General features: G+C 39.9%; 1 protein-coding gene across 5 annotated transcripts in view; it reads right to left on the bottom strand.

Annotated features, from left to right (window-relative positions):
• Positions 1 to 27,710, bottom strand: part of MAP4K3 (mitogen-activated protein kinase kinase kinase kinase 3) — a 317,828-nt gene that overhangs the window by 54,065 nt on the left and 236,053 nt on the right. For 2 of the 5 annotated variants that reach the window (XM_088477406.1, XM_088477409.1), the window contains 8 exons: positions 25,996 to 26,074; positions 24,599 to 24,657; positions 23,811 to 23,873; positions 13,197 to 13,255; positions 8,279 to 8,317; positions 7,925 to 7,978; positions 5,366 to 5,408; positions 1,027 to 1,189 (listed from right to left, as the gene is read on the bottom strand). In XM_088477406.1, the coding sequence (XP_088333532.1) occupies positions 1,027 to 1,189; positions 5,366 to 5,408; positions 7,925 to 7,978; positions 8,279 to 8,317; positions 13,197 to 13,255; positions 23,811 to 23,873; positions 24,599 to 24,657; positions 25,996 to 26,074 (559 nt within the window). The remainder of the gene's footprint in view (positions 1 to 1,026; positions 1,190 to 5,365; positions 5,409 to 7,924; positions 7,979 to 8,278; positions 8,318 to 13,196; positions 13,256 to 23,810; positions 23,874 to 24,598; positions 24,658 to 25,995; positions 26,075 to 27,710) is intronic. The other 3 variants (XM_088477408.1, XM_088477410.1, XM_088477407.1) reach the window with 2 other exon arrangements.

Raw genomic sequence — 27,710 nt, 5'->3', positions numbered from 1 at the left:
AAAGAGATAAAATATGTTCTAGTCTGAATGCTGGATGGAGACTGTATTGTATTATATAGAGATGCAGTTCCACTCAGATGTGTCCAATAACACCTATACTCCAAATGCACCATATAGTCCTGTTTAGTGCGCCAGTGACTTTGCTGCGACAAAACACTAATCCAAAGTGCCTAGTACAATATAAGTGAACGAAGACACAAAAATAAGGAAAAAGTAGCACAATGGAGGAAAAAGTAGCACAATCTAAGATTAACAGGCAAAAGGCAGGTCTGATATAAGTGACCTGCGTCACGCATTGTTATGCTTTAGCTGAGACTTTATACCAATTTCTTTGCTGCTAATTCTAAGTACCTAGCACACTATAAGTAATTCTGAAAATTTAAGAAAAAGTAGCAAAACTTAGGAAGAAGGAAGCAGTTCATGTAAAACAGCAAAAGACAGGTCAGGTAGGAGTGACCTGCGCCATGAATCTATATGCTTTATCTGCGACTTTATACTAACTCCTTTGTGACAGAAAAACTATCCCTAAGTACCTAGTAAACTATATGCAAATTTAGATGTAAAAGTGAGAAAAAACTATGCAGTCTGTGTAAAAAGACAGGTCCCATACAAGAGACCTGTGCCATGCATCTTTATGCTCATCTGTGACGTTATACTATTAATACTATCCCTAAGTACCTAGTACAGTTTACGCTAATTTTAGATACAAAATTGAGGATAAGTATCAAAACTGAGGGAAAAGTACACCGCACGGAAATCGCCCGCCAGGCATCTTACGCCGTATAGTGCAAAAAGGATAAGTGTATGAGGGCACATCTGTATTTTATACATTTACTATTCATAGGTGTTTAAATCCAAAACAAAGTGTCTTTACCCAAATCTTAGCGACAATCATCATTGGAATCACTCAGTATATAATACCAGTTATAAACAAATGACTGAATCAAAAATATCATTCAGTTTACAAAACTAGCTTCCGTGTATAATATGTTTCTATGTTGCCATAAATTGTGACTTTACAATCACCTAAAATGCTTGGCTTATGGGCTGGTAACCGTGGAGGTGGGGGTCTTGGAGGTACATAAGAAGCTGGCCGTGCTGGGCTCTCTGAAATAGGACATCTCTTGATTGTTCCTTGGTTTTCATCTTCAGAAGCACTTGATTCCTGTGGTATGAATATAGATTTTGGCTACAACGACAAGGAGCACAAAAATGAAACCTTGCATTAGTGATGAGAACATCCGAAGGCTATATAGCTATCTGAGGGAATCAGGAATACATCTATTATGTGAGAGCTATCAATACATACACTGATGGTTCCACCTCTGTGGCCCAAAATACAATGTGATGCCTACAAATTATATAATTAAAACTAATGACACAATTATCCACTCTGCCTGGAAATATGGTCTTAAGCTGAATGCTATCAGTCTATGTATGTGGTCATCTTTCAACCACACTTATAAGCACTTTTGTGACCCAGCATTATACAGTAAGTACCAATTTTTAATGTGTGGCCAAATTGGTTATCAAATTCAGTCCATGTGTGACCTTCAGCTTATAGAGGAACATAAGGTTCCTCCCATCCAGCGGCTGTAAAAGCCCCACACTCCTCTAAATTCACATGAAGGCCATGGAGTTATGAGAATCAACAACAGTTTGTCTTATCTGAAAAGGCTTATGGGGAGTATGGTGTGGGGTAATTACAGCCATAGGGAACCTGGAGATCTGGAAAACCGAGCCTCAACTCCGTCATCTCTACCTGAGGTCTTTTTTAAGTCATTACAACCCTAGTACATGGAAAGATTTGAAAATAGGATTCTGAACATTTAGGGAAAATATACCTAATTACAAATCTATTAAACAGCTTGAAAAGTGTAGTAACCATAAGACATGAAATCAATTAAATATACATAAGACACAGATTAAAACAGCAGTATTTATGGGAAAAAAACATGTTGCATTTTCTTAGCTTCGGTTTATTACAGATGCTCAGTGACATATAATATAAAAGAGGAGTAAATCACTTGGTGAGGATTGTTAAAAAGGTCACCTGCTGGAGAAATGTAAATACAATACATGGCCGTAAATCACTGTCCGCAGACGCCAGGAGCATTATTGCTAAACATCAGCTCAGTCCTGGTCACACAAGTAATAAGCAGCAGCTAACATTTATCATCACATGGGATAAAACCAGTGCAAACGTTTCTATCTCCACCACTGTTATGCCCACTTCTCAGTAGAAGCTGGAACTTTTTAAACTGAAAATTAAATTGATTCATTGTAAGATTATACATTGAAATATAGGATGTATCAGGAAGAGGGTAGGGGGCATTATCCTTACAATCTCAGAATATTGTAATAAGCATGTGTGGGCCTCTGCACAATGGGCCGGCTGAAATTCAAGTCCCTAAAGCATATAAGCACTTTGTGCAGCCATGTAATGTCGCCTAAGGAACTCTGTGTTATTATGCTGTGGGGAAATACCATACAGTAACTCTTGGCCCTAACTGCTGACACACGTGTGCATACTGAAAAGAGTCACAAGGGGGGAGGTAGTGCAATTTCAATTATAACCATGTTGCCTTTAGCATGCAATATATTTTTGTTATCTTTTACAGTCCCCTCACTCACTATTTATACAGCACTTCCATTACCTGCCCCCCAACCCTCCTTTCAGTGTGTGGCCTGAAATGACATATTTAGGTCATCCTGTAACTGGATATAACTTCGCTGACAATGTCAAGAACTGTGTACAGCTCCGACACCAGTAGCACTAAGGCTAGAAATGTTGCAAAGTAAGGGGAACATTAGGTCATCACGTGCTTTCTGCAACTGCCCGAAGCCAGCTCTACTCCCAAATTCCTTTTGTTTTTCCCTTGGAGAAGCCAGTGTTATCTATACAGGCTCCCAGTCTCCCAGGCACAGGAATTATTCCTGGGCAATGGGTGTGATGGAAGGCCATGCACATATAGCTGCAAGCACTCTGCTATTCTCTTTCGGACAAGGGAGCTAATGCACATTTTTGTGCTTGATTTCCCCGTAATTCATTAATCTCGACTTTAAATGTTTGGAGGTAAATAAAAGACGCAGGAAGAGAGGCTGGGCTCGCACGAAACAGCAAGAAATGTCAATTTAGCAATGGGAAAGGCAAGAAAAATGTTCAGGCTCTAGGCAGTTTTCATTGCAAAGCAGCAGAGCACATCTGAGAAGAATTGATGTAGTGATTAGTGGATACTGCTGGGCATCACAGTGAACTGTCAAGTCCAAGTTTGCAGTCTACATCTGCTCCACTTCTGAGACAGATAGATAAAGAGACAGACCAATGCATAATTTCTAAAGATAAATACTGCACTTTTTTATATTAAAGCATGAAACCTAATAATATTGTTGTTTTGTTACTCTGCTCTGCTTGCATAGATTATTACTACAGTTAATTTACAATGCTCCAGACATTTTGTGTAGTGGTGCACAGATTGGATTTTAAAGCTGCTTCACTTTCTTGCATAAGGCCATACAAAACTTTTTTTAAAAAGTGATGAAGCTATTTTTATGTTTGCGCTGTGCTACCAGATTGTCACTACTTCCAACCGATTGGTTTTATACATTTTTCATTTCAGGTCTGTTCATGCCAGGGCGTTTTATCATATTATCAAGCCTTGGCACATTCCTGTCTGCCATTCAGGAACTATGGCATACAATACCATCTTTATGCTGAACACATTCAAATCAACCTCTCCTGCCCTGACCTCTTTCACTGTCCTGACTCAAGTCTCTAACTGCCATTCTGCCATCTCATCCTGAATGTCTGAGCGTTTCCTGAAACTTTACATGACGAATAATTAAGTCAATGTTTTCCCACATTCCAGGATCTGTCCACCTATCCCCTCTCTCTCAGCTGACATCACTTTTCTCTTCTGTCCCGTGTCTGCTTCCCCCGAGTCATCCACTATTCCACACTCTCCTCACATTCGGGCCATCTCTCAGGCTTGCAGCTTCAACCTCTGTAACATCTGTAGTATTCAGCCTTTCCTCAAATGCTACCAAAACCCTCATTAATGCACTCATCATCTCCTGACTTTACTGCTGTAACCTTCTCTTTATTAGGTTCCCTCTATTCTACCTCTGCCCTCTCCAATTTATCCTTAACACTGCTACTCACCGCACTTCATCTGCCTCCCTCTCTGTAACCTCTTACAATGGTTACTTATAGCCCTCAGAATACAGTTCAAACTTCTCATCCTCACTTATAAAGCCCTTAATCAATCCACCCCCACCTACATCTCCGACCACATCACTGTTTATATTGTCCTCCCTCATCACTCCTCCTACCACCTCACCTCTACTCGTGTCAAATCCTTCCATGCCCCTCTCCTCTAGAACCTTCTTCCACAACAAGTCCTACTTTCTTCCTCTCTCTCCAGCTTTAAACATTTCCTGAAGATTTACTATTTCTCTAAAGCCTACCAGCCCTCATCTTATCTCCCTCTCACTAACCACCTTGTCTCCTCAGTTCAAACTGTGCTAAGCTCTTGGGCAGGGTCCTCTTCTCTCCCTTAAACTATCCTTGCCAAGTGTTCCTGGTCTTTTGTCTCCTTCTCCCCTTCAGCGACTACTGCCCGCCCTTACCATGGGTATAGGATCATTAAGAGGCTGTGCCTTCCCCTGCAACTCAACACTGCCTGCTGGCTATAGTTACAGTGAGTTTCCCTACCTTTTCCCCTGTATTTGTCACTCATCTGTGGTTTTATTGCAATACTTGTATTTATGCTTTGTACTGTTCATTGTTGCACATTATATGCTGACATCTTTTTTTATTAACTCTTGTACACCTTGTGTCTCCTAACAATTAAAAGATGATGACGCATGGGATATTTACATACATTCAAGTATAAGAAATGGTGCTGCCCAAGTCTTATGCTGGGTACACACTAAACAATGTGTACCCAGCATGATGTAGTTCACAATGAGACCCGGCAGAGTTGCCGGCATCGGCAAGTCTGTACACACGGAACGACGGCAGGGGGCTATGCTGCATTCGACAACATGGCCCCCGCTGACAATATCGCCGCCTGACCTGCATGCACACACTGGCCGATGTGCCTGATATGTCGTCCGATCCCCCGACATATCGTCTAGTGTGTACCTGGCATTAACTACTTAGTTGGTAGAAAATTCACTATAGTAAACCGTTCCTTCTGAAATTTTTGAAAACTCTGGACTTGGAATCCAATGCATCATGCAGAGTTTTTAAAAATCCCAGTTCATGTACTTGAATGTATGTAAATGTCCCATGTGTCACACAGAGAATCACCCTATTGCTATTTTGCAACTATATCAGGTTTAAAACAGGAAGACCACTGACCTTTGGCGGTAGAGGAGGTGGCACCTTGGGCTTTATCGTTGAACTGGAAAAAGTTAAGATAGAACAGAAGACAATAAGGTGAGATATAATCATAAGAACCTGGGTTATCCATTACGAAGGTGGATTACGTCAGTGGATATTCAAAAGTGCCTAGCACTGTGTCTCATAATAAAATGTATAATAATATAATCCTCTGGCAGAACCATACATGTTCAAAATACAGTTAACTAGAGCCTACACAATTAGACTATAAAACTATTTTAAAAATGACTTACACAATGAACAGTGTGTAGGTGAATGTTTCCAACACTCCCCTATGTTGCAATACATTTTATTTTTGTATATATGTTTTGTATATAAACGAGTAAGTAGAAACGACATCCCATACTGTTGGCTTAAATCAGCACTAAAAGTGGCTGTGCAAGTGCAGAATGTAATACAAATATCATATCAATAAATTAGAAAATTCATTTAGTGATGAGATAGCTGAATCTTTGTGGCAAAAAATAAATAATCTTGGAGGTGGTGCTAATTGGAAATGCATGGAAGTGAAGGTAATTTTATCGCCCCTAAGGCAATTTTCATGAGAGTACAACTCATCAATTCAACATTCAAAATAGAAGGACAGATTTCATGAATTGCAGGCCTCTAGTGAATTGATTGGCTGCATTCTCATTAAAATGTCTGCCTTCATTTTGTGTGTGTGGGTAAAGATTATATTTAATACATCACAATGCCCACAATTAAACAGATGCAGCAAACAAGCAAAGTTGTACAATACCTATTAAAACATTCTTAAATATAAAAGTAAACTTATCAGTAAGGACATTTGTTGATAAGATAAAAGTCGCTTAAGAGTATAAGCCATAAAACGATTACTTTGGCAAAAGAAAGTAGAAAGTCTAATGCATTGGCAAGGAAATGTGACCCTTAGGGGTATACTTACTAAAGTGAGAGTTTTTAGAGGTGGAGATGTTGCCCATAGCAACCAATCAGATTCTACTTAACATTTAACTAGCACCTTCTAGAAGATAATAGATAGAATCTGATTGGTTGCTATGGTCAACATCTCCACTTTTAAAAACTCTCACTTTAGTAAATATACCCCTTAAAAAATGCCTCCAGGACAAGGGGCACTCCCGATTCTTTCCTTCTTTTTCTCCCAGGAATGACAAGTCCTATCAACCTTGGGCTGGACTGTCGATTTTGCATAACAATGTACCAGTGCAAGTGCTCCGTATTCGGGGAGTAAAAACACTCAATGAGTGACATTACAATAGTATTTTAGAAACCTAATTGTAACACCGGCCCTGCCTCCATAAAGAGAGACACTCCATTTACATGTTCACTCAACTCACTTTATTTTGCATTAGAAACACTTAACCTTTTTGGGTAAAGGGAACATACTATTGTAACAATAAATGACAGTTTGCTATTGGATATATTGCTCTATTTATGTGTATAGTGATATTTTATTTTATCCTTGCCATTTAAGCAGCATGCAGGTTACAATTATACTAATAAATGTGAATGCAAAGACAACTGCATTTTATGTAGAAAAACTTCCCTTTTTATGTGAATACTCTTTGAAAACCAAATACCCCCCCCCCCCCTTATCAACATTACAGATATAATATTCTATTTCCAAAACAAAAGAAGGAAGTTAATGTTTGTGTTTTATGTATGGAATTAAAAGTACAGTGTAAACTCAGTTTGTGGATACTGTAGATGAATGTTGGAGATAGTATAACTATAAATGTTTAATGAATGGATCATTGACAAATGCTAACGGTATTGTAGAAAGTATGACAAAAGTGGAAATGTTGAAATATTAAGTGCATTATATATTTCTTATATTACAATATCACCTATAAATAATATATAAATATATATATTCTTTTTAGTTATGCTTGTAGGGACACCTCCCAACAGTCCCAATTTTCAGAGTTCAAAAGGATGTGACCTACTGGAAGTGCAGTAGTACATTGTTACTAAAAAGGACAGGGACTAACAAGCTATCTCATTACGTAACCATGTTAAACTTATTGCAGCAATGTATTCAGCAATAGAGCCTGTAAGGAAAATCAGAATAATTCTTTTAACAGAAAACACTTGAAGCATAGCACATAAAAAGCTGGATAGCAAAGACCAAACTAGAACGAAGCCATCAGGAGACAGTAGAACGTTTGAGGGACTTAACAAGGCTACGGAAGTTACAAGACACACCACCTACGTTGAAAACAGAATCTATGAGCACCGGGGACACTAGATCCACAGCTTAGTGTTGCCATAGCAGCAATAACCCTATCACTCTGTTCAGCTGTCTGATTTTGATTGACGACAAAGAGAGACAAAAGAGATGTGTAGCCTAGAAATGTATTTATTTGGTTAGTAGCTAAGAAGTAAAATAAGAAAGTAGATATTCGGGACAACGTTAGTGCACTGCTGGGCCTTTGTCATGTTGTTCCAAATGCAATGTTGTTAAAGGCAGACTGAGTCCCACTCTTAGGATGTGCGCGAAGCAGAGACCCAATAAGCCGAGGTAGGAAAAGGACTTACTGTTTTGATTCATCATCATCCCCATCATCATCTTCTAAATGTGCCACATGTCCCCTAAGGAGAGGAACAAGGTACCATGGCTGAGTGGTCTTCACTGATACGACTACAGCTACTATGAGGGGACTATGGCATGCAATACCTAAGGGCTTTATTTTTACTTTGTTTGCTACAGAGTATAGAGTTTTTTTGGTATTTCTGCCTTTGTGTTTGCTTTTACTGTGGAGCACAGATGCAGGTTACACCAAGTAAAGCTCTGATACATCTGCACAACACACACAGGGAGGCATTACAACACTGGCACAGTGAGAGCACACTGGGGGGGGGGATGCTGGCTGAGTCGGGGGGAGTAATTACCGTTGGTGCAGCTCCTCTTCCACCGATTTCAGAAGACTCCTTAAAGTAAAATCACAATACAGTTTATTTCATGAAAAATAGATACATTTAATTACTAATTTCCATAATGGTTCCAAAAATCATTAAGAAAAATGGTCAGAATTTAGGTTCACTATACAATAAAGTAGAATTGTATTTTTATTATCATTATTGTTATTATTTTAGTTATAACCTTCAACTAAAAAAATACATGATTGGCAAAACAATACAAATTTCACTTAGGGCCTGATTCAGAGATGGACGGTACTGCACGGCCGCAAGGGAGCTGCTGTGCAATACCGTCCAACAAAATGTAAACGTAGCAGGAGGTGTCTGTAGGAAATAGACACCACAAGCATTGCATTTGCGTTGTGAGTACAGTGTCTGTAGACGTTACCAAACCAACAATTGTGGTTGCTGCTTTGGTGGTTGGCCAGGCTGCGTAAGCAGATCTGGCCGATGGACATGGACAGCCGGGCCCAGGAAGTCTGCGTCTGCCGACGCAGACCCTGGGCTCGGCACGCCACCAAACTGGGGGCAACGCGCCCCCTTTTTGGAGAACGGTTCCAACGGTTGGAGAACACCGTCCCTCCAAACGCCGCAGCATGTCAATCATGCTGTGGCTAAAGGGGTCTTAGAGCAAGCTCGCAGGACCAGTTCTGCACATGCGCAGACCCACAAACATCGGAGATGTACGCTAACCATCGGGTTAGCATAAATCTTTGAATCAGGCCCTTCATGTAGAAAAAAAGAATAGGTAGGTAGAAAGCACATAAAGAGTAAATATGTCTCAAAGGCAGCACAGACGGTGTAATGGTTAGCATTACTGCCTCACAGCACTGAGGTCAAGGATTCAATTCCCACTACGGCCATAACTGTGTAGAGTTTGTATACTCTCCCTGTGCTTGCGTGGGTTTCCACCGGGTACTTCGGTTTTCTCCCATACTCCAAAAATATACTGGTAGGTTAATTGGCTCCCAACACAAATTAACCCTAGTGTATATGTGTATGTGTGCATGTGGTTGGGAATATAGATTGTAAGCTCCACTGGGATAGGGACTGATGTGAATGGCCAAATATTATCTGTAAAGCTCTGCGGAATATGTGTGCGCTATATAAATAACTGGTAATAAATAATAATAAATAAATAATTAATAGTCAACTAACATGAACGTTACATAATAAAGAAATGTTTAATGTCTAATTAGTATTTCAGAATAATGCCAGTGAAAATGGATGTCTTCATAGACTATCTGACAAGCGTTTACTTTGTGCTGATTTCAACATTGCCTGTGGCTTTCTGAAGTGTTAACTCTTGGTGTAGACAAAACAGAAGGTTTCATCGATGCTTTTAATAGGTGTATTACAATCACCGCTGTATGAGCCCTTCCAGTTTGTTTGTCCATTAAACTTTTTTTCAGAAATGTTATTATAATATTAAAATCAGACTGTGAAGCAAATGAGAACAGATGACCAGAAAAAGAAATTCATCGCTCATTTTTCTAAGAGCAGACCAAGTATTGCTATAAAATTTGCCTGTTGTGCCACAGAACAACTGGATTGTGCACAATTCTAATTTCCATGCCATTGCAATGTCCCAATTTCGTCAGAATAGAGCTCAGATGCTGCTTTCATCTGTCGCATGTTCACTTTAATTTCAGACACATTCCGGTATGATCTTTAAATGAACTTAAATATACTTAAACAAGGTGGGTAAAGAGATTGGAAAAAAAGAAAAGCACTATATCCTTTGCTTGGCTTACCCTGGGATAATTTGTCTTCTGCAGTACAAAAGCTCCCTATGATTCACTCCTACATCCCTTGAAACTCTTAAGAGCGCTGGATTTCTCAGACTGATATGCAGCTGATTTTTCTTATGATGAAAGGATGCTTTTTTCCACTGTTCTGTATATTTTATGAATTATAAGCTATTCCGCACATTATCATTACTACAAACTCATGCTGAGGGATTTTCCATTAAAAAATTTGCTTTATGAGGAAAGCTGGTGGCAACTTTCACCCACTTGTTATTATTGCTCGTCAAAAAAAGATAATTAAAGGCTTGCTTTAGGTATGTTCAATGCAATGATGTCCTTTGTGTTTGTACCAGAACAAACATGCAAAAACAATCGGCACAGTATTGGAGTGACTGAAATGACGTGACATATATGCTATGAAATGCTGCCATTTTTAAATCACAGACTCTCATGTCTAACCTCATTTGTGCTGTGAGAACACTATACCATGTTAACAGTTTAGGGATATCATGAGGTAGAATAAAAATATTATACAAAATGCAAATAAAGTAAAAGATATCCAGCAGAACATGAGTATTTACAGGCATAAATACAGGACAGTGGTAAGAGACACACAGAAAGCACCTCTACATTCTGCGAGGGTGCCTCAATTAATAAGGTAACAAGGTACCCAGCATAAACACTTTTTCCTGTACCGCGGGTTGCTCATGAACGATGTTGTACATAGCAACCACTGAGATGAGTTTGTCAGCAATATCACTAACTCGAATGTGTCAGACCTTTGATGCAGCACAAACTGTCATCTGTGGTGGACGTGCTTGGCCGGCTGGATCGCTGCTCATCTTGAACATCTGTCCTGTCGTTATCAAAGGCAGTGCAGCAAACCCCCAAATTTTTCCATGACATGATATTATCAACGCACAACTAGACAAGCTGGCGCTGAATTTCAGCTGCCACGGTGCCCATTAGACGCAGAAATCTGATCACACGATGCACCTCAATTTTTGCCCATTTTTCCACCAGACCTGCCATCTTACAACTGATGTTGTGACAGTATGATTGATATAAGGCGCAGTCTAATGGTCGTGAGGGGAAGCAGTGGGCTACCTGCTCTGGCCTGACAGGAAATTAGAATCTAATAGAGATCATTACACATGAGAGAGGTCTTATTACCATACTTATTGAACCACTCTCGTATAAAGGGAGCGGACTGTAGCGATTTGTGTACTTTCCACCAATCAAAATACACAAATAATTTCAGAGGATAGCACCACTTACACCCACTTGTATTAGCCCTGAGGTTTCGACAGAACCCTGCTGCTAATTGGATCTCCCCCTATATGTGGCAGTATTAAAATATTACCAAATATAAGGCAAGTGGCAAAGCCAGCAACTCTCACTAAAGATGGAATTCTGCAATCTGGTGTATTATCTTAAAAGATGTATGTTCTATAAAATAAACAATCCATCAAGAATCTATTTACAAGCCTGAAGTCAGGCATAATATTTATGTGTGTTGCTCCCTATAATACTATAATACAAGATTAACATTTTAATGTGGTGTAAAACCAAATCTACTTCCTGTTTTTACTATCGAAGTGTCACTGGCGGCAATGCAGAAAAGCAATTTATTATTTATATTTCTTTACTTATTTAGGATATGGCATTTATCTCTAAATATGGACCTTTAAAGTAATTCCCTACAAGGATTGCCATGTATTAGTTTAGCCATTTTCTATTTCAAACTAAAATGTCCTGTAATCCAGAAATGAAATGTCAGGTCCAAAGGTTAATTTGTTTCACGACACAGAGATGCTGTTATGTGTTACCATTTCAATTTGCAAATCACTGATTAGTCGAATTATGCTGTAAACTATTTGTATCTGCAGTTTTAACAAAATTACTGCTATACACTTTTTTAATTTTATTTTTTAAAGTGGAGAAAGGAATAGTTTGCCTGTGTTTAAATGCACCTGTTGCCTGTGCAAAGCATAAGACATTTTGTGTAATGTACATATTTAAAGCAGCAATCCCAGATTTTATTTTTAAACAACTAGTTAAGTACCTTCTAAGCATGCATCGGATTCCTTCTTATGCTTTTTTCCTTAACTGTCCTGACCTCTTACAGGTTAGAGAGTAGGATTGCATGACCAGGTAAGAAAGTAGGATTGCAGCCATGGCCAGATTAGAGAGTAGGATTGCATGGCCAGGAAAGGGAGTAGGACTGCACGGCCAGGTTAGGGAATAGGATTGTATGGTCTGGTTAGGGAGTAGGATTGTATGGCTAGGTTAGAGAGTAGGACTGAATAGCCAGGTTAGAGAGAAGGACTGAATGGCCAGGTTAGAGAGTAGGACTGCATAGCCAGGTTAGAGAGTAGGACTGAATGGCCAGGTTAGAGAGTAGGACTGAATGACCAGGTTAGAGAGTAGGATTACATGGACAGGTTAGGGAGTAGGAGTGCATGGCCAGGTTAGAGAGCAGGACTGAATGACCAGGTTAGAGAGTAGGATTACATGGCCAGGTTAGAGCGTAGGATTGCATGGCTGGTATAAGGATTAGAATTGAAATGGCCAAGTTAAGGATTGGAATTGAAATAGCCAGGTTAGGTAGTAGGATTGCATTGGCTAGGTTAAGGAGTAGAATTAAAATGGCCAGGTAAGGGAATATGATTGCATGGCCAGATTAGAGAGTAGGATTGCAGGACCACGTTAGAGAGCGGGATTGAATAACCAGGTTAGGGAGTATGACTGCATGGCCAGGTTAGAGAGTAGGATTGTATGACCAGGTTAGAGAGTAGGATTGCATGGCCAGGTTAGAGAGTAGGATTGTATGGCCAATTTAGAGAGTAGGATTTTATGGCCAATTTAGAGAGTAGGATTTTATGGCCAATTTAGATAGTAGGATTGTATGACCAGGTTAGAGAGTAAGAATGCATGGCTGGGATAGGGATTATGATTGCATGGCCAGGCTGTGGAGTAGGATTGCATGACCAGGTTATAGTGTATGACTGCATGGTCAGATAGGGATTATGATTGCATTGTCAGGATAGGGATTATGATTGCATAGCCAGGTTAGGCAGTATGACTACAAGCTCAAGTACTTCAGAAAAATTCACCCATGTTCACATTTAAATATAACTCACTTGTTTCCTCCAAGGAAATAGCCGCTCTGAGATCCTTGGCCATAGTCTAACTGTAGGTCCTACACAAACAGAATAAAATCAGGGTAGAAAAAGTGTTAATCAGTCAATTCAATAAAGCAAAATCGAAATATAATGCAAAATGTTAAGATGTATCAAAGTAATCAATTTATATTGGGTAAGATAATTGGAGTGGCATATAGTGTTGTAAGGGGAGTTTTAAGTTGGCCAACTGTTTCCCTAATACTGTAGGTAGTTACAGCCAAAAACATATATCAACAGTAAAAAGTATTTAACATCTACTGAAGTAACCTGTAATACGCCACTCACTAAGAACAATAGCTCATACTGAACTACACAGAGAAAAATGTCAGTAAACTTGGGTTCTAGCAGGGTACAAGACATTTGAGAATATTTAAACAAGTGTTCACCTTGCATTTTAAGAACAGTTATCCAAAAACGATGTCAACACATGTGTTCGATATTTGAGTGATAAGTTATCTACTGTGAAAATGATCCAAAAGCCTAAATATTTGATATTGATATATATATATACACACACACATACACATATACACACACATCCCTATGCAAGTGAAATAACAAAATACATTTGAACAGATAAAAAAACAACACATAACATTTGGCTTCATACACGGCCGATTTTCAATAGCCACATTTAACCGTCACAGGGGGGTGGACATTATTTTGAAACATAGTTTAGCGTTTAAACAGTAGTGATTAAAATACAATAATACATAAAATTTTTACACAATGAAAGTAATCAAACATAGTAATTAGCAGATTAAGGACACATTATCTTCATGAGCAAAACATTTAGATACAGTAAACAACAGAGAGATTCACATAAAAATGTTTACTTCTTGGAAATATAGTTCTGATTTACAAAATGCATCAAGTCAAGGTAGAAACTTAATACTTAACTTGGATTAATATAATGAAAATTTGTTGAAAGCGCAATAATGGTGAAATATTTTGGGACTTACAGATGTGTCCTCATACATCTAGTCTCAATAAGCCACACGGAACGACTTGCCTGGCGTGAGTGAGCCGCCAGGTCCCGTGCTACTCTGCTAAAGTCAGGCATCTTTTTTTAGATGAAAATGTGTCTAAATCGTAATGCATTGTGATCAGGAGACTGTGCTTATTACGCTGATATGTGACACTTGTATATCTGTGTTAACCTGAGTCTGTATATGAACCACAATGGAACTTGGAATGAAAAAAGCTGCGATCGCTACATCGTAGCACTTTGTATACAGATTCAGAGACTCAAGGCTCATAAACACTTAACGATATACTCCATAAGCGATATCATTAAGCGTTATCCCTTGAACTTCCGGGCTCAATGTCGGGAACTACATTGAGCATACACACTAAACATTATCGTTAACTATATCATTCAGTGATGTCACCCTGAGAAATATCCGAACTTGCAGAATCTAACGATATCGTCAGATTGTCCTGCAAGTTCAGGCGATGGCAGACATTAACGATCCGTGGGAGCGTGCATCGTTAACGATATTGTGCATACACACTGGACGTTATTGAACGCTATGAACGATAACAATATCGTTATCGTCTAGTGTGTATGAGCCTGAAGTTGCACACAGATATACAAGTGTCGCATATCAAATCATCAGTGTCTCCTGGTGCGTCCTTGTTGCATCGCATTGCGACTAACATGCTTTTTCTGCAAAATAAAGATGCAACAAAGACGCTTGCAGAGTCTCACTGGTCCTGGCACGCCGAGGGGGCCGTTTGGTGCGACTGCAGCAAAGATGAATAAGGACACATCTGTAAATTGGAGTGGGGGACAGAGACTGAGAAAACAAGTTCCCTGAAAATCATTCTAGAATTTGGATGCCTAGAAAGATAAATGAGCCTATACTGTATGAACGTAAAATACAAGACAGCGTCAAGCACAGAATTTTGAACGACAAATTCCCAATGTAAAAGGTATAGTAGAATGGGAAAACACATGCCTTTCATGGGCCTCATTCTAGCCTTACTGCTTACCAAGGATACATATAGAAAACCCACTTCTATACATTACATTGTTCAATAAAATATAATTGCGCATAAAATAAGACTCAGAAATGTGTTTGCAGTCTCTATGTAAATCGACCTCTTGTACATGTCGACCTTTTGAGTGTCTATCTATACAATGTCGATCTTTAAACCGGATACAGTGATACATTGCCACTCATTGGAGCTACTATATTGTGCTACTTGCTTTTATTAATACTAATAGAGGCAGTGGGTTCTACATTAATGTCAGGGCCGTAACTAGGGTAGTGCAAACAGTGCCATGGCACAGGGCACTGCAGGGCAGGGGGCGCTGTTTGGACCTGTCAATTTTCCTATTTATCATCATTCTCACTTGTAGCTTCCTCTTCTTTTATCCCCAGCATCTCCTGGCCTCCCCTATCTCTTCCCTGGCCATCCTCCATGAGGCCATGGCCCTTTTCAGGTGCAGAATCTTATGTCCCTTTTTAAAAAAAATTTTTGTTGGGGGGGGCACCAATGCTCTCTCTGGCACAGGGCACCAAAAAGTCTAGTTACGGCTCTGATTAATGTTAAGACATTTCCATTAACAAAGTGGCGTGAGGTCTATATAGCTGTACCCCCTTATTAAAATGTCCCAAAGTGTACCTGTAAGTTGTTATAAGATGCAGAGTATGACATAAAATGGTAAGATACATGATACGGCTAGTGTGCAGCTCCTCCACTTATGAAGCAGGACATAGTCTGAAAAGAAGATGTACAAAAGATGCAATGTGACAAAACTAGTTAATACTGTATGTAAATGTCACAGCCGCCGGGAGAAAAATTGAGAATCCCACAGTGGCTTTGCAAACCCAAGCGGCTGCGTAAAATGTTGCAGCACCTGCATACAAAAGACGCAGCATTGGTCGCAGATCAGACAATCATTGGCTTCCTGAGTACCCTATGGCTACACAGAATGCCGAAGAAACTAAGATGCTGGCACCAGTGAAGTTACGTACAAAGACGCAGTCGCTGGATCCGAAACTCCTATAAAACGGTTGCGTCATGCTTACGTTTTTTTTTACCATCCCTCCATTACCACCCACAAATGGTCCCTTACTGTCAATCACTCTGTATATAAATCCTCTTTGCAGGCGACATTGCAGAGGCATTGGGTGGCATGCACCGTGCAACTTAAGACACATGCACTGTAATAAAAACATTGGCCAACTGGGTAACTATCGTCATAATCTAGGCCTAGATAGTATACATACTTTACCATCAGACTCCTCTTCGGCTATTAGACAGGCAAAGCTTTTTCATGACAGATTGATTACTACATGAGTAAGCAAAAAACTAAAGACAATCTCATCTATCACACATATCACTGAATTGCTCTTTTCTATTAGTTATAATCATTGTCCAAGTAGAATGTATCTGAAACAATTCTAGAATCAAGCTGACAAGTGCACATACCTCTAAGGTCTAATATGTTCATATTAATTCTTGATCAGTGGGCACGAATCACTTAATCAACGTATGGTGTTTGGCTTCAACTGATGCAATTTATTCCTGCTTGTTATTCTGCACTAGGCCTCTGGCACAATTACCTGTGCTGTGCACGCAAAAGCCCGCTGGCCATTTTGTCCCAGCTAGGAAAAGTTAAATGTTTTTTAGGAGCAAACCCAAATCTGTCTCTGAGACTTAGGCTGTTTGTCACAATTTAATTCAAGGACCCAGCCAGTGAAAATAACAAGGGGAAAAGAAAAATCCTGCAAATGTGAGAGGTTGTTCAGCTGCCACCCCGAGAATCACATCTTATGTGACATTTTCATGAAGATGACATCTGTCAGTGCTGCTTAAAGTGGTATCAAGGGAATGCAAGACAGGCTGCATCAACTATAAATAAGACTTCTGCAGAAGACGATACTTAATAAAGATATACAGTAATGTATATGTATTCCCCAGAGACAAGCATCATAGAAGCAGACTTTATTCTGACACTAAACAGTGCCCTGGTATAGTAGTAGCATTGTACCATGCTAGGGTAATGGGTTCAATTCCGACCAGAGCCTTTTGTGTGTTGAGTTTGTATGATTTCCTTTGCAAATCTCTGTGCATTTCCTCTGGTTGCTCCAGTTTCCTACCACAACCAGTCAAAAGGGTTAATTAGCTTGTGACAAAAATGAACCCTATTGAAAGCCCAACAGAGCAGTAAGTAATGTGAATCATTGCACAAAAGTTTGGGATCCTGTATCCAGACAAGTGTATTTCAAAAAGCAGAAAGATTAAAAAAAGAAATATCGGAGAAGGCAAATTTGCTGCTACTAATGCACACTAACAGGATCCCTAAGTGACTTATCTTACAGTCACTATATGGAGCATTGCCACACAATTTTATGAGGAGGACACTAGAAGCAGTGCTGAAGTCAGGGGCCATCACTGTATATGTTTTAGGCATGGGGCTTAAAATACAGAGAAAAAAAAGCTACCAAGGAAACACTTGCGCTAGCCACACACACTGTGTTTTCACTGTATACATGTCCCAAAAACAACTACAATGCCATATAGTGATGTTCTAAAATGTGACTACCTTGGTTCTTGACACCACTTTAAAGACCATGTAAAGCCTCTATTTGACATGAACTGAACAATATCTGTACTTCTAATAAAGTTGTAATGGTTGTGTCTGTACATAGACATTTTTTTTTTAGAGAAATGTACTCCTTGGGACTGTGTATGAGCTATGGAGACAAAAATATGTTTTTCCTGAATTTCGGTCTGTTCGTTACGGCATCACCCAAAAACTACGGGATGAATTTGAATTGCGTTTTTAATATTGTATAGCTTATTTGCCTAGAAAGAAACGGAGGTATGTATTATCTCAATGTGACATCAGGGAGAGGAGCAATAAAGGAAAAACCAGATGCTTGACACTCGGCGCATGCAGTGTGCAGGCTCCTCAAGCTAAAAATGGCTAAACATATATATATATATATAAATTTCTTTTTTTTAAGGACAAATATACTTTTAGGGACTGTTTATGAACTATGAAGCCAAAATGACTATATGAATATAAATATATACAATATATACATATATTACACACCTCAAATGCAAACAGTTATACATGTATGCATATATAAATACATAGATATATATATCTCAAGATCTATTTCACAGGAAAATTCAACTATACATTAAGCACTAATCGGGCAGCTTATCTTGACTCATGAAGTTGCAGTATACATATCAATCCAGTCAATGGCGTACCAAGACAAATACTACATATCAAATGTACATAACAATATTAGATGCCACTACTGTGTTTGTAAAATAAGCTCCGCTGAGCAATAACAGACAACCACGCGAGCGAAGCTGCGGGCAAATGCTGGTACATGATATAGCTGATGTGTTTATACAAAAGTACATATAGTCTCCTTGTTCTCTATCATAGGATGGGGCTAGTGATGTCCCAACAATTCAAATGACTGTAGTCTTAGATTGTTGACCTGTATGAGTTCTCATTGGGGTACTATCCTACAGACGTGAGAGTGACTTTTACGCGAGGAGAGGTAATACTTTACAGAGCTGCAGCAGAACGTCAAATTAACAATTTCACCTTCCTGATTCAAATCTGCAAAGTTACATTTTAGGGTTCAGACTCAGAGGTCCTTAAGTTCCAAGAATGCTGGATACTAGATCCTATACCTATATAGAAAAATCGGTAAAACTGTGGCAAAATTTCAAGCAAATAGAGTTTTGTGGCATACACAGGCCATCTTATGAAGGTGCGAATTTCTTTATACGGAATGCCATTCCACATTGTGTTTATAGTTATAAATCTTGCAGAATTTACTGTCTAGGAATAGAGCTGAATGTGACACTGGTCAATTAAAAAATGGTAGATGCAGCCACATATGTCGCTGCGCGTGACTCAGAATCAGGTCCTAAGTCTGAGAGGGTTGGGTACGGGATGCTGGAGTCGGGGTCCCGGCAGTCAGAATCCCGATAGGGTAAGAATACAAACACCTGTCGGTAAGTATCCTAACTCTACCCCTCACTCCCTGCAGCCTAAACCTAACCCTCCCCCCAGTGCCTAATATATTCAAATATTTTATCAGCTACTATGTCCTACTTATTATTATTTATTTTTACCTACAGTACATTAAAAGTATTTGAAAATATCAGCCTATAATGTCTTTAGTGAAAGATTAATTATACAATAGAAATACAAGCTGAAGTTTATCAAGCAGATCATAGCTTTTAGTCACCCAGAAACCATTATGCAACAATGCTCTTGAATAGTGGTTTTCCATATGCTTTAACCAGAGGTATATGTCAGCAAGCTATACCAAAGACAAAAACACTGAAAGATGCAGAACAAAACTGAAAAAGCGCAATTACATCAAAGAACAGACATATGTTAATAACACATACACATTCAATTACCCAATAATTGACAATGACATGCCTAGGTTGTTAGTAACCACACAGTTACTGGTTATTAACACATTTATTATTTCAGTTGTAGGTAGAGCAGGATCATCCATTAGGCAACCTATTCCACCTAGAGCCCACGGGACACCAAGGGGCCAAGATTGTTCAAACTATTTTTTAACTTGACAAAGGGAGGAGGGAAGGTAGCCCAAACCAGTACCCCATGGCACCTTAATCCAGCTCTGGTTGTAATTTATGGTTAGGTTAAACCTCTATCGATTCATCAGCTGCTATTCAAAGATTGCTATCACCCACATGTTTTTTAAACTCCAAATCTATCAATATTGCCCATTACTATCTGCAGTGAAAAATCAGATTCAAGATTCGACAAAGACATACAGCAAGCAGTGTTTCTAAGGACTGCTAGTCTGTAAGCTGTCAGGTACAGGCAGTGTTTCTAAGGACTGCTAGTCTGTAAGCTGTCAGGTACAGGCAGTGTTTCTAAGGACTGCTAGTCTGTAAGCTGTCAGGTACAGGCAGTGTTTCTAAGGACTGCTAGTCTGTAAACTGTCAGGTACAGGCAGTGTTTCTAAGGACCTATAGTCTGTAAGCTGTCAGGTACAGGCAGTGTTTCTAAGGACTGCTAGTCTGTAAGCTGTCAAGTACAGGCAGTGTTTCTCAGGACTGCTAGTCTGTAAGCTGTCAGGTACAGGCAGTGTTTCTCAGGACTGCTAGTCTGTAAGCTGTCAGGTACAGGCAGTGTTTCTCAGGACCTATAGTCTGTAAGCTGTCAGGTACAGGCAGTGTTTCTAAGGACTGCTAGTCTGTAAACTGTCAGGTACAGGCAGTGTTTCTAAGGACTGCTAGTCTGTAAACTGTCATGTACAGGCAGTGTTTCTCAGGACCTATAGTCTGTAAGCTGTCAGGTACAGGCAGTGTTTCTCAGGACTGCTAGTCTGTAAGTTGTCATGTACAGGCAGTGTTTCTCAGGACTGCTAGTCTGTAAGCTGTCAGGTACAGGCAGTGTTTCTCAGGACTGCTAGTCTGTAAGCTGTCAGGTACAGGCAGTGTTTCTCAGGACTGCTAGTCTGTAAGCTGTCAGGTACAGGCAGTGTTTCTAAGGACCTATAGTCTGTAAGCTGTCAGGTACAGGCAGTGTTTCTCAGGACTGCTAGTCTGTAAGCTGTCAGGTACAGGCAGTGTTTCTCAGGACTGCTAGTCTGTAAACTGTCACGTACAGGCAGTGTTTCTCAGGACTGCTAGTCTGTAAACTGTCAGGTAGAGGCAGTGTTTCTCAGGGCCTATAGTCTGTAAGCTGTCAGGTACAGGCAGTGTTTCTCAGGACTGCTAGTCTGTAAGCTGTCAGGTACAGGCAGTGTTTCTAAGGACTGCTAGTCTGTAAGCTGTCAGGTACAGGCAGTGTTTCTAAGGACTGCTAGTCTGTAAGCTGTCAGGTACAGGCAGTGTTTCTAAGGACTGCTAGTCTGTAAACTGTCAGGTACAGGCAGCGTTTCTCAGGACCTATAGTCTGTAAACTGTCAGGTACAGGCAGTGTTTCTAAGGACTGCTAGTCTGTAAGCTGTCAGGTACAGGCAGAGTTTCTCAGGACTGCTAGTCTGTAAGCTGTCAGGTACAGGCAGTGTTTCTCAGGACTGCTAGTCTGTAAGCTGTCAGGTACAGGCAGTGTTTCTCAGGACCTATAGTCTGTAAGCTGTCAGGTACAGGCAGTGTTTCTAAGGACTGCTAGTCTGTAAACTGTCAGGTACAGGCAGTGTTTCTCAGGACCTATAGTCTGTAAACTGTCAGGTACAGGCAGTGTTTCTCAGGACTGCTAGTCTGTAAGTTGTCATGTACAGGCAGTGTTTCTCAGGACTGCTAGTCTGTAAGCTGTCAGGTACAGGCAGTGTTTCTCAGGACTGCTAGTCTGTAAGCTGTCAGGTACAGGCAGTGTTTCTCAGGACTGCTAGTCTGTAAACTGTCACGTACAGGCAGTGTTTCTCAGGACTGCTAGTCTGTAAACTGTCAGGTACAGGCAGTGTTTCTCAGGGCCTATAGTCTGTAAGCTGTCAGGTACAGGCAGTGTTTCTCAGGACTGCTAGTCTGTAAGCTGTCAGGTACAGGCAGTGTTTCTCAGGACTGCTAGTCTGTAAGCTGTCAGGTACAGGCACTAAAATACATTTGTACACTGCTAAACAGAAAGTGTATTGAAGACAGGAGAGAGAAGTGAAGGGAGTCGGGGCACTATGTACACTGATACCATGTAACTACAATCAGACCGGAAAATGTACAAACAGACCGGAAAACCCATTCCTGTGCACACTACAATTGCCTCTGTACAGTCTTTTATTCTACCCCAAAGCTTTTTGAGTCACAGTAAAACTGAGCTGTAAATGTGTATTAATCTCATATCAATCTTAGTTTTAGTGTTTTTCTTTAATAAGGGGTCTCCTTTTGTATAAATCACTAGTTAGACCACATCTGGAATATGGGGTAAAGTTTTTGGCATCTTATGGTGCATACAGACTGGACGATCGACAACGATAACAATATCTTTGTTCGATATCCCGGGTGTGCTGGACGATCGATATCAATAATCCAGCACACCACCTACTCGCAAACGACTATAACTACCCGCGATCGTTGATCGCAGGTCGTTATAGTCGTTGGTGAGTAGGTGGTGTGCTGGATGATCGTTGATCGCAGGTCCCTATAGTAACCTGGTCAATATCGACCAGGTTGGCCTGCATGCACGGGTGATGGTCGATAGTGATATCGACCATACGTGCCCACGCATTGCTGGTTGTTGGGCACCGAAAAATGGACAATATGAAGGATAACAATATGATCGATATCGTTATCATTAATACCGTCCATTTTAATCGTACCGCGTGTACGCACCTTTACTAAAAGGAAATAGGAAAACTTGAGAGGGTACGGAATCAGGCTACCTTATTTATATAGGGGATGGAATGGAAAGGTTGTATTATAAAGATGAGGTGGGAGTTTAATGTTACAGTTCTATTTTGGATGAATTATTTAAGTAGTTTGGGTATTTCTAAATATGTTTCTGGAACCAAATTTCTGTAATAATCTAAATTCCACTTTAGAGTAACTCAGACAGTTCTCCTAGTATGTTGTATACAGTAGTGATATGCAGGCTACAGTGATGTAATTATGTAATGTTTCAACCAGGGCCTGATCTGTGTGGAGTTTGTACGTTTTGCCTGTGTTTGCGTAGGTCTCCTCCCACAATCTAAATACAACCCTGCTGTGTCCATGTGTTTGAGTGGAGTGTACAATATACTGTATATACTCTAACAGGGACTGATGTGAATGACTAAGGGCCATATTTACCAGGGCCATAACTAGGGTTGTGCGACCGCACAGAGCGCAGGGCTTTGTGGGCAGCACCATCACCACCCCACAGCCCCTGCTGCAGGGTGCCTGGAACGGCATTCTGTAGCCAGTATCGCTGCAACAGGCAGGCACCCAGCCATAATTACAGCTGCCCGGAGCGACTTGAAAACACCCCGGGCACTGCAGTAGTTCCGGGTGCTGGTGGCCCCACCCGCCTTAAGCGCGATGTCCAGACGCAAAGGGCTTATACGCAACGTCATGACACAAAAGGGGGAGGGGGGGACTGGACCAGGGCGCTCAGAGCCCTTGTTACGGCTCTGATATATTCTAAGCAGTGGAATTACACAAACATTGATTTTTCCTGCCATATTTAAAAGGGCAATAACAGTAAATGCAATATTAGGCTTGAGGGTTTTATAAATCCATTGCTTAGTAAATATGCCCCTAAATGTTCTCTCTAAAGTGTTGCGTAAATATGTGAGTGCTATATTAAAAATTATTAAATAATTATAGACTCACATGCTATCTGATACATGGGTCTTTATTTGTGCTATATGATAAATAGCTAAAATGTACTTGCTTGAATAAATATGCTAATTCCTCTAATCTGGTTAGATACATGATACCTCTTTATATGACTTGTAGAGGATCACCTACAGTCTGTTATTTAGCCCCTGTGTATAGGAATCAGGGTACCTAAAGCACAGAATAGGCACACCTGTACTCTGCATACTTATGGATTCAGAATAACAGCAGAACAACATAAAAATATCTTTGAAAGTGTAAAGATGACAAAGAAAAGTAATATACCAGATTAGATCTTGCAGTGTAGTATATTTCTTCTGCACTGTCCAAAAAATCGTCCCTGTCGAGCTGTTTAGCAGACAAATGCCCAAGTTATTTACATTGATACTGAAAGCTGCACATACACAAGAGGGAAAATCACTTGCAGGCTGCAAAGAAAAACAAAACCATGCGGCTGGCTGGGACACACTTACACCGTGCTGCTATTTGCTGGCTGTGTATCAGACGTGTATATCATCGCATAATAGAACAGCATTTTGTTAGTGGCGATGGCAAACAACGGTGCTAGTGGAAGAACTGCAGACACTCTTGAATTCATTTTAATTGCTCAAGTATTAAATACTTGTATGTAGCGCAATTGCAATCAGAACCACAGACGCATTCTCTGGGATAGACTAAAAAGGTTAGTTGAACCCAAGAAGCATTAGTAAAATCAATGCATTCTGTCTGACCTTCCTTTTAAGCATTTGCCACATGCAGGATCTTTCAAGAGAACAAAAAGGGGAAAAAAGCAGAAGCTAAATAAGACTAGAAAATATATTTTAAAAAGAAAGTGTGCAGAGAATAGTATTCTGCATGGTGTATACAAGGCTTTGCAGCATTGCAGCATTTTCACACATCAATACAAATATACATCTTATGGTCAATATATATGAGAATAACAACTGTACACCTGGAAGGTGCCAGTGGTGTCCTTAACATCATTGTCAATGTGGTGTTAGAGTACAAATCAATCGTGGATGCCCTTAGAAATATCTTATGTCAAAGTCAACATGGAACCCGAAACTACTAACCAGATCATGATGTGGCTCAGTCTCTTTCCTCATTGGCGGATCAAACTTTACTTGGCCAACTATAAGAGAAAAGGAAACATATAATAACGGTTATCCATTCTATTCTGCTGCATTGTTGCCTTTTAATTGAAATACATATTTCAAAGATTCAATTAGCAACAAGTCTTCTACAACACCATATGCTATAACCAGCTTCTAGTACATGTACACGTGGAAATCCTCCTGTTTCATTTTTATTATTGTAACTCCAAAGCACATAAATAAGCTAAGTCTCCCAAATATTGAACAACACATGATAACATAACGTAGTGGTAAAATAAACACACACACATTATGATTATATATATATATATATATATATATACACATACACACACACACACACACACACATATATAATATATATATATACAGGTTGAGTCTCCCATATCCAAATATTCCGAAATACGGAATATTCCGAAATACGGAATATTTTCAGCATGACTGAGATAATGAAACCTTTGATTTTTGATGGTTTAATGTACATAAACTTTGTCTAAGGCACAAATTATTAAAAAGATTGTATAAAATAACCTTCAGGCTGTGTGTTTAAGGTGTATATGAAACATAAATGAATTTCATGTATGTACACAAACTTTTTTTGAGGCACAAAATTATAAAAAAAAATTGTCTAAAATGACCTGCAGGCTGTGTGTATAAGGTGTATATAACACATAAATGCATTCTGTGTGTATATTTGGGTCCCATTTCCAAGACATTTCATTATAATATGCAATTATTCCAAAATACGGAATATTCCGATATCCAGAATACCCCTGGTCCCAAGCATTTTGGATATGGGAGACTCAACACATATATATATATATATATATATATATATATATATACATACATACAAAACTGCTAATGTCATACACAGTGACATGGTTGAGTGAGTGTTCATAATGCCAGGGCATGGGTAATCTTTGCAGATAGTTTTATATGGTTCCGGCTCCAAATTACAGAATATAAACCCTTATCTGCAAAACTCCCAGTTCCAGACATCCAGGACAATGGATCCCATGTGCCTTGCAGGACAATGTAAATCAATAGGCAGGAAATTGTAAACACCACATAAGTGTATCTCTTGCCCTCCAGTTTAGTCATGTGAAGATTAAATTCTCAGCTAATCGGTCCTTTGTTACCGCACAGAGAGGAATGGGAAAGGATGAGGAGGATCAGTGATTGGGCAGCACAATTTGGGCAGGGACGACTATATATAATCATCCATGAAAGCCAGGGAGGGGAAATAAGCAGCTATGGAAGCTGATAAGACACGTATAAGGGTGCAAACATGTGCCGGGGGGTAATAAAACGTGAGTGATACAAGAGTAGAAGGAGCATGCCTAGATCCTTACAGTTAATTTCTGAGCGTGTCTTCTCTTCTCTCACACTGCGACTTGTAGAGTGGATCCTGTGAGGTACGACAATAGGAGGCTGTAAGAGATAATAAAAACTGCTTTAGCGGGTTAGAAAAGCAATGCATCTTGACTACAACACTTCACGTTATTTTCTTATTAAGGCTGTATGTGCTGTATATATTCTCTAAATTAAAAAGCATACATTAATCTGCTGTTTGCAGTACAATGAATTTATGCATCGCAATTTGATCTTACTTCTGCAATTGGGAGTACTTAAAGAATAAAATGATATGATGTAGTATAGAAATTCTTTTTCCTGCCATCTTTCTTTTATTTCATATTCTGCAAAACCAACAGATATATTGCTATGCAGATCACTAACAATATGGCCAATAAAAGCTTACACAACCATAAACGTGTTAAACAACAATGTTGTGGTGAAACTTTTCATTCGGTGGGCAGAAGAGTATCCAAATCATCTGGGACAAGTGCTCTTACTGAGGTCCACATAATGCAATAACCATGGCCTTAGTGACCTAACTAGTTCCTAGGGAAGTGACAGGTTACATAAGTGTTGAATCGGCCCCTTGTCCACTCTGCGTTACCATTATGCCTATAGCACTGTACGGCACGATAGCATTTAAACTCATGTAGTATCTATATAGTAATCATGGATGGTCTGTCCCTTCTCTGTTATGTGCAGTGGGAGCATGGGCTCACCCAACAGCTCCCCCCACTGCGATGCACATACAGGACGACATGTTCGCAGTGAGGAAGGGCGGAGAACTGGCCACACTACCTAGTGACCTGGTGAATAACAGGACAAAAACATTAGTGTAAAATTTCTAACTACTACTTCTCCCTCAAAAAACAAACAACCAACAAAGCTCCTCACTGCAAAATATTTAAACTATGCACAGATACTAGTATTTGTACCACATATGACTGTCTACTTCAGCATGGGGGTGCCGATGACGAGATTTGTGCTGAATCACCTCATCCTGGTCCCGCTCCCTGCTTCACAATACTGGTAATCTCGGCATTGTGTAGCGGGGGCACGATGACTCAATCATGTGGTCACGCCCCCAGCTCTGCCCTTAATGTCGGGTAATGGCCCCCCGCTATGCATTCTGACTGCCCCCTGCCGGATCTTCAGATGGCATTAGCTACCGAGGCCAAGGTGCTTTGTAAATTCACCAACAAAGCAGCCACCATAGGTTTCTATGGGGACTGCTTTTGCAAACAAAACCCGGGGATCAAATATCGGCTGCCGTCCACTGTAGATACATTCAGGGGATACTTATTTGCAAGTACCCCCCGAAAAACGGGTGATAAATTGATAAGCAGGCCTCCACATGAGTTAGCAATGAGATGCATATAGAATATCTGATGGTCAGACTAGCCTAAAGCTGGCCACACATGTAAAGATTATCTGTCCAACCAGCCAACTAGTTGATTGGTTGGAATGAAAATCTGCTAAGGTATGAAAGCAAATGACAATCAGCAATTTTCTCCCAAACGCTGGAAAATGACAAAAAGTGTTGTTTGAACAAATTGTTTAGATCAAACACTTAACAAACTAGTCTGAACGACCATTTTCATCTGTTTTCTGGCATTTAGGAGCAAATTGCTGATCATCATTTACTCCCATACATTACCAGATTTTCATTCCAACCAATCAACAAGTTGGCTGGTTGGATGTAAGTTGGTCT

The sequence above is a fragment of the Taudactylus pleione genome, unplaced genomic scaffold, assembly GCF_031769625.1.
Source record: "Taudactylus pleione unplaced genomic scaffold, aTauple2 ptg000201l, whole genome shotgun sequence".
Classification (NCBI taxonomy): Eukaryota; Metazoa; Chordata; class Amphibia; order Anura; family Myobatrachidae; genus Taudactylus; species Taudactylus pleione.
This window is presented reverse-complemented; position numbering and strand designations above follow the sequence as displayed.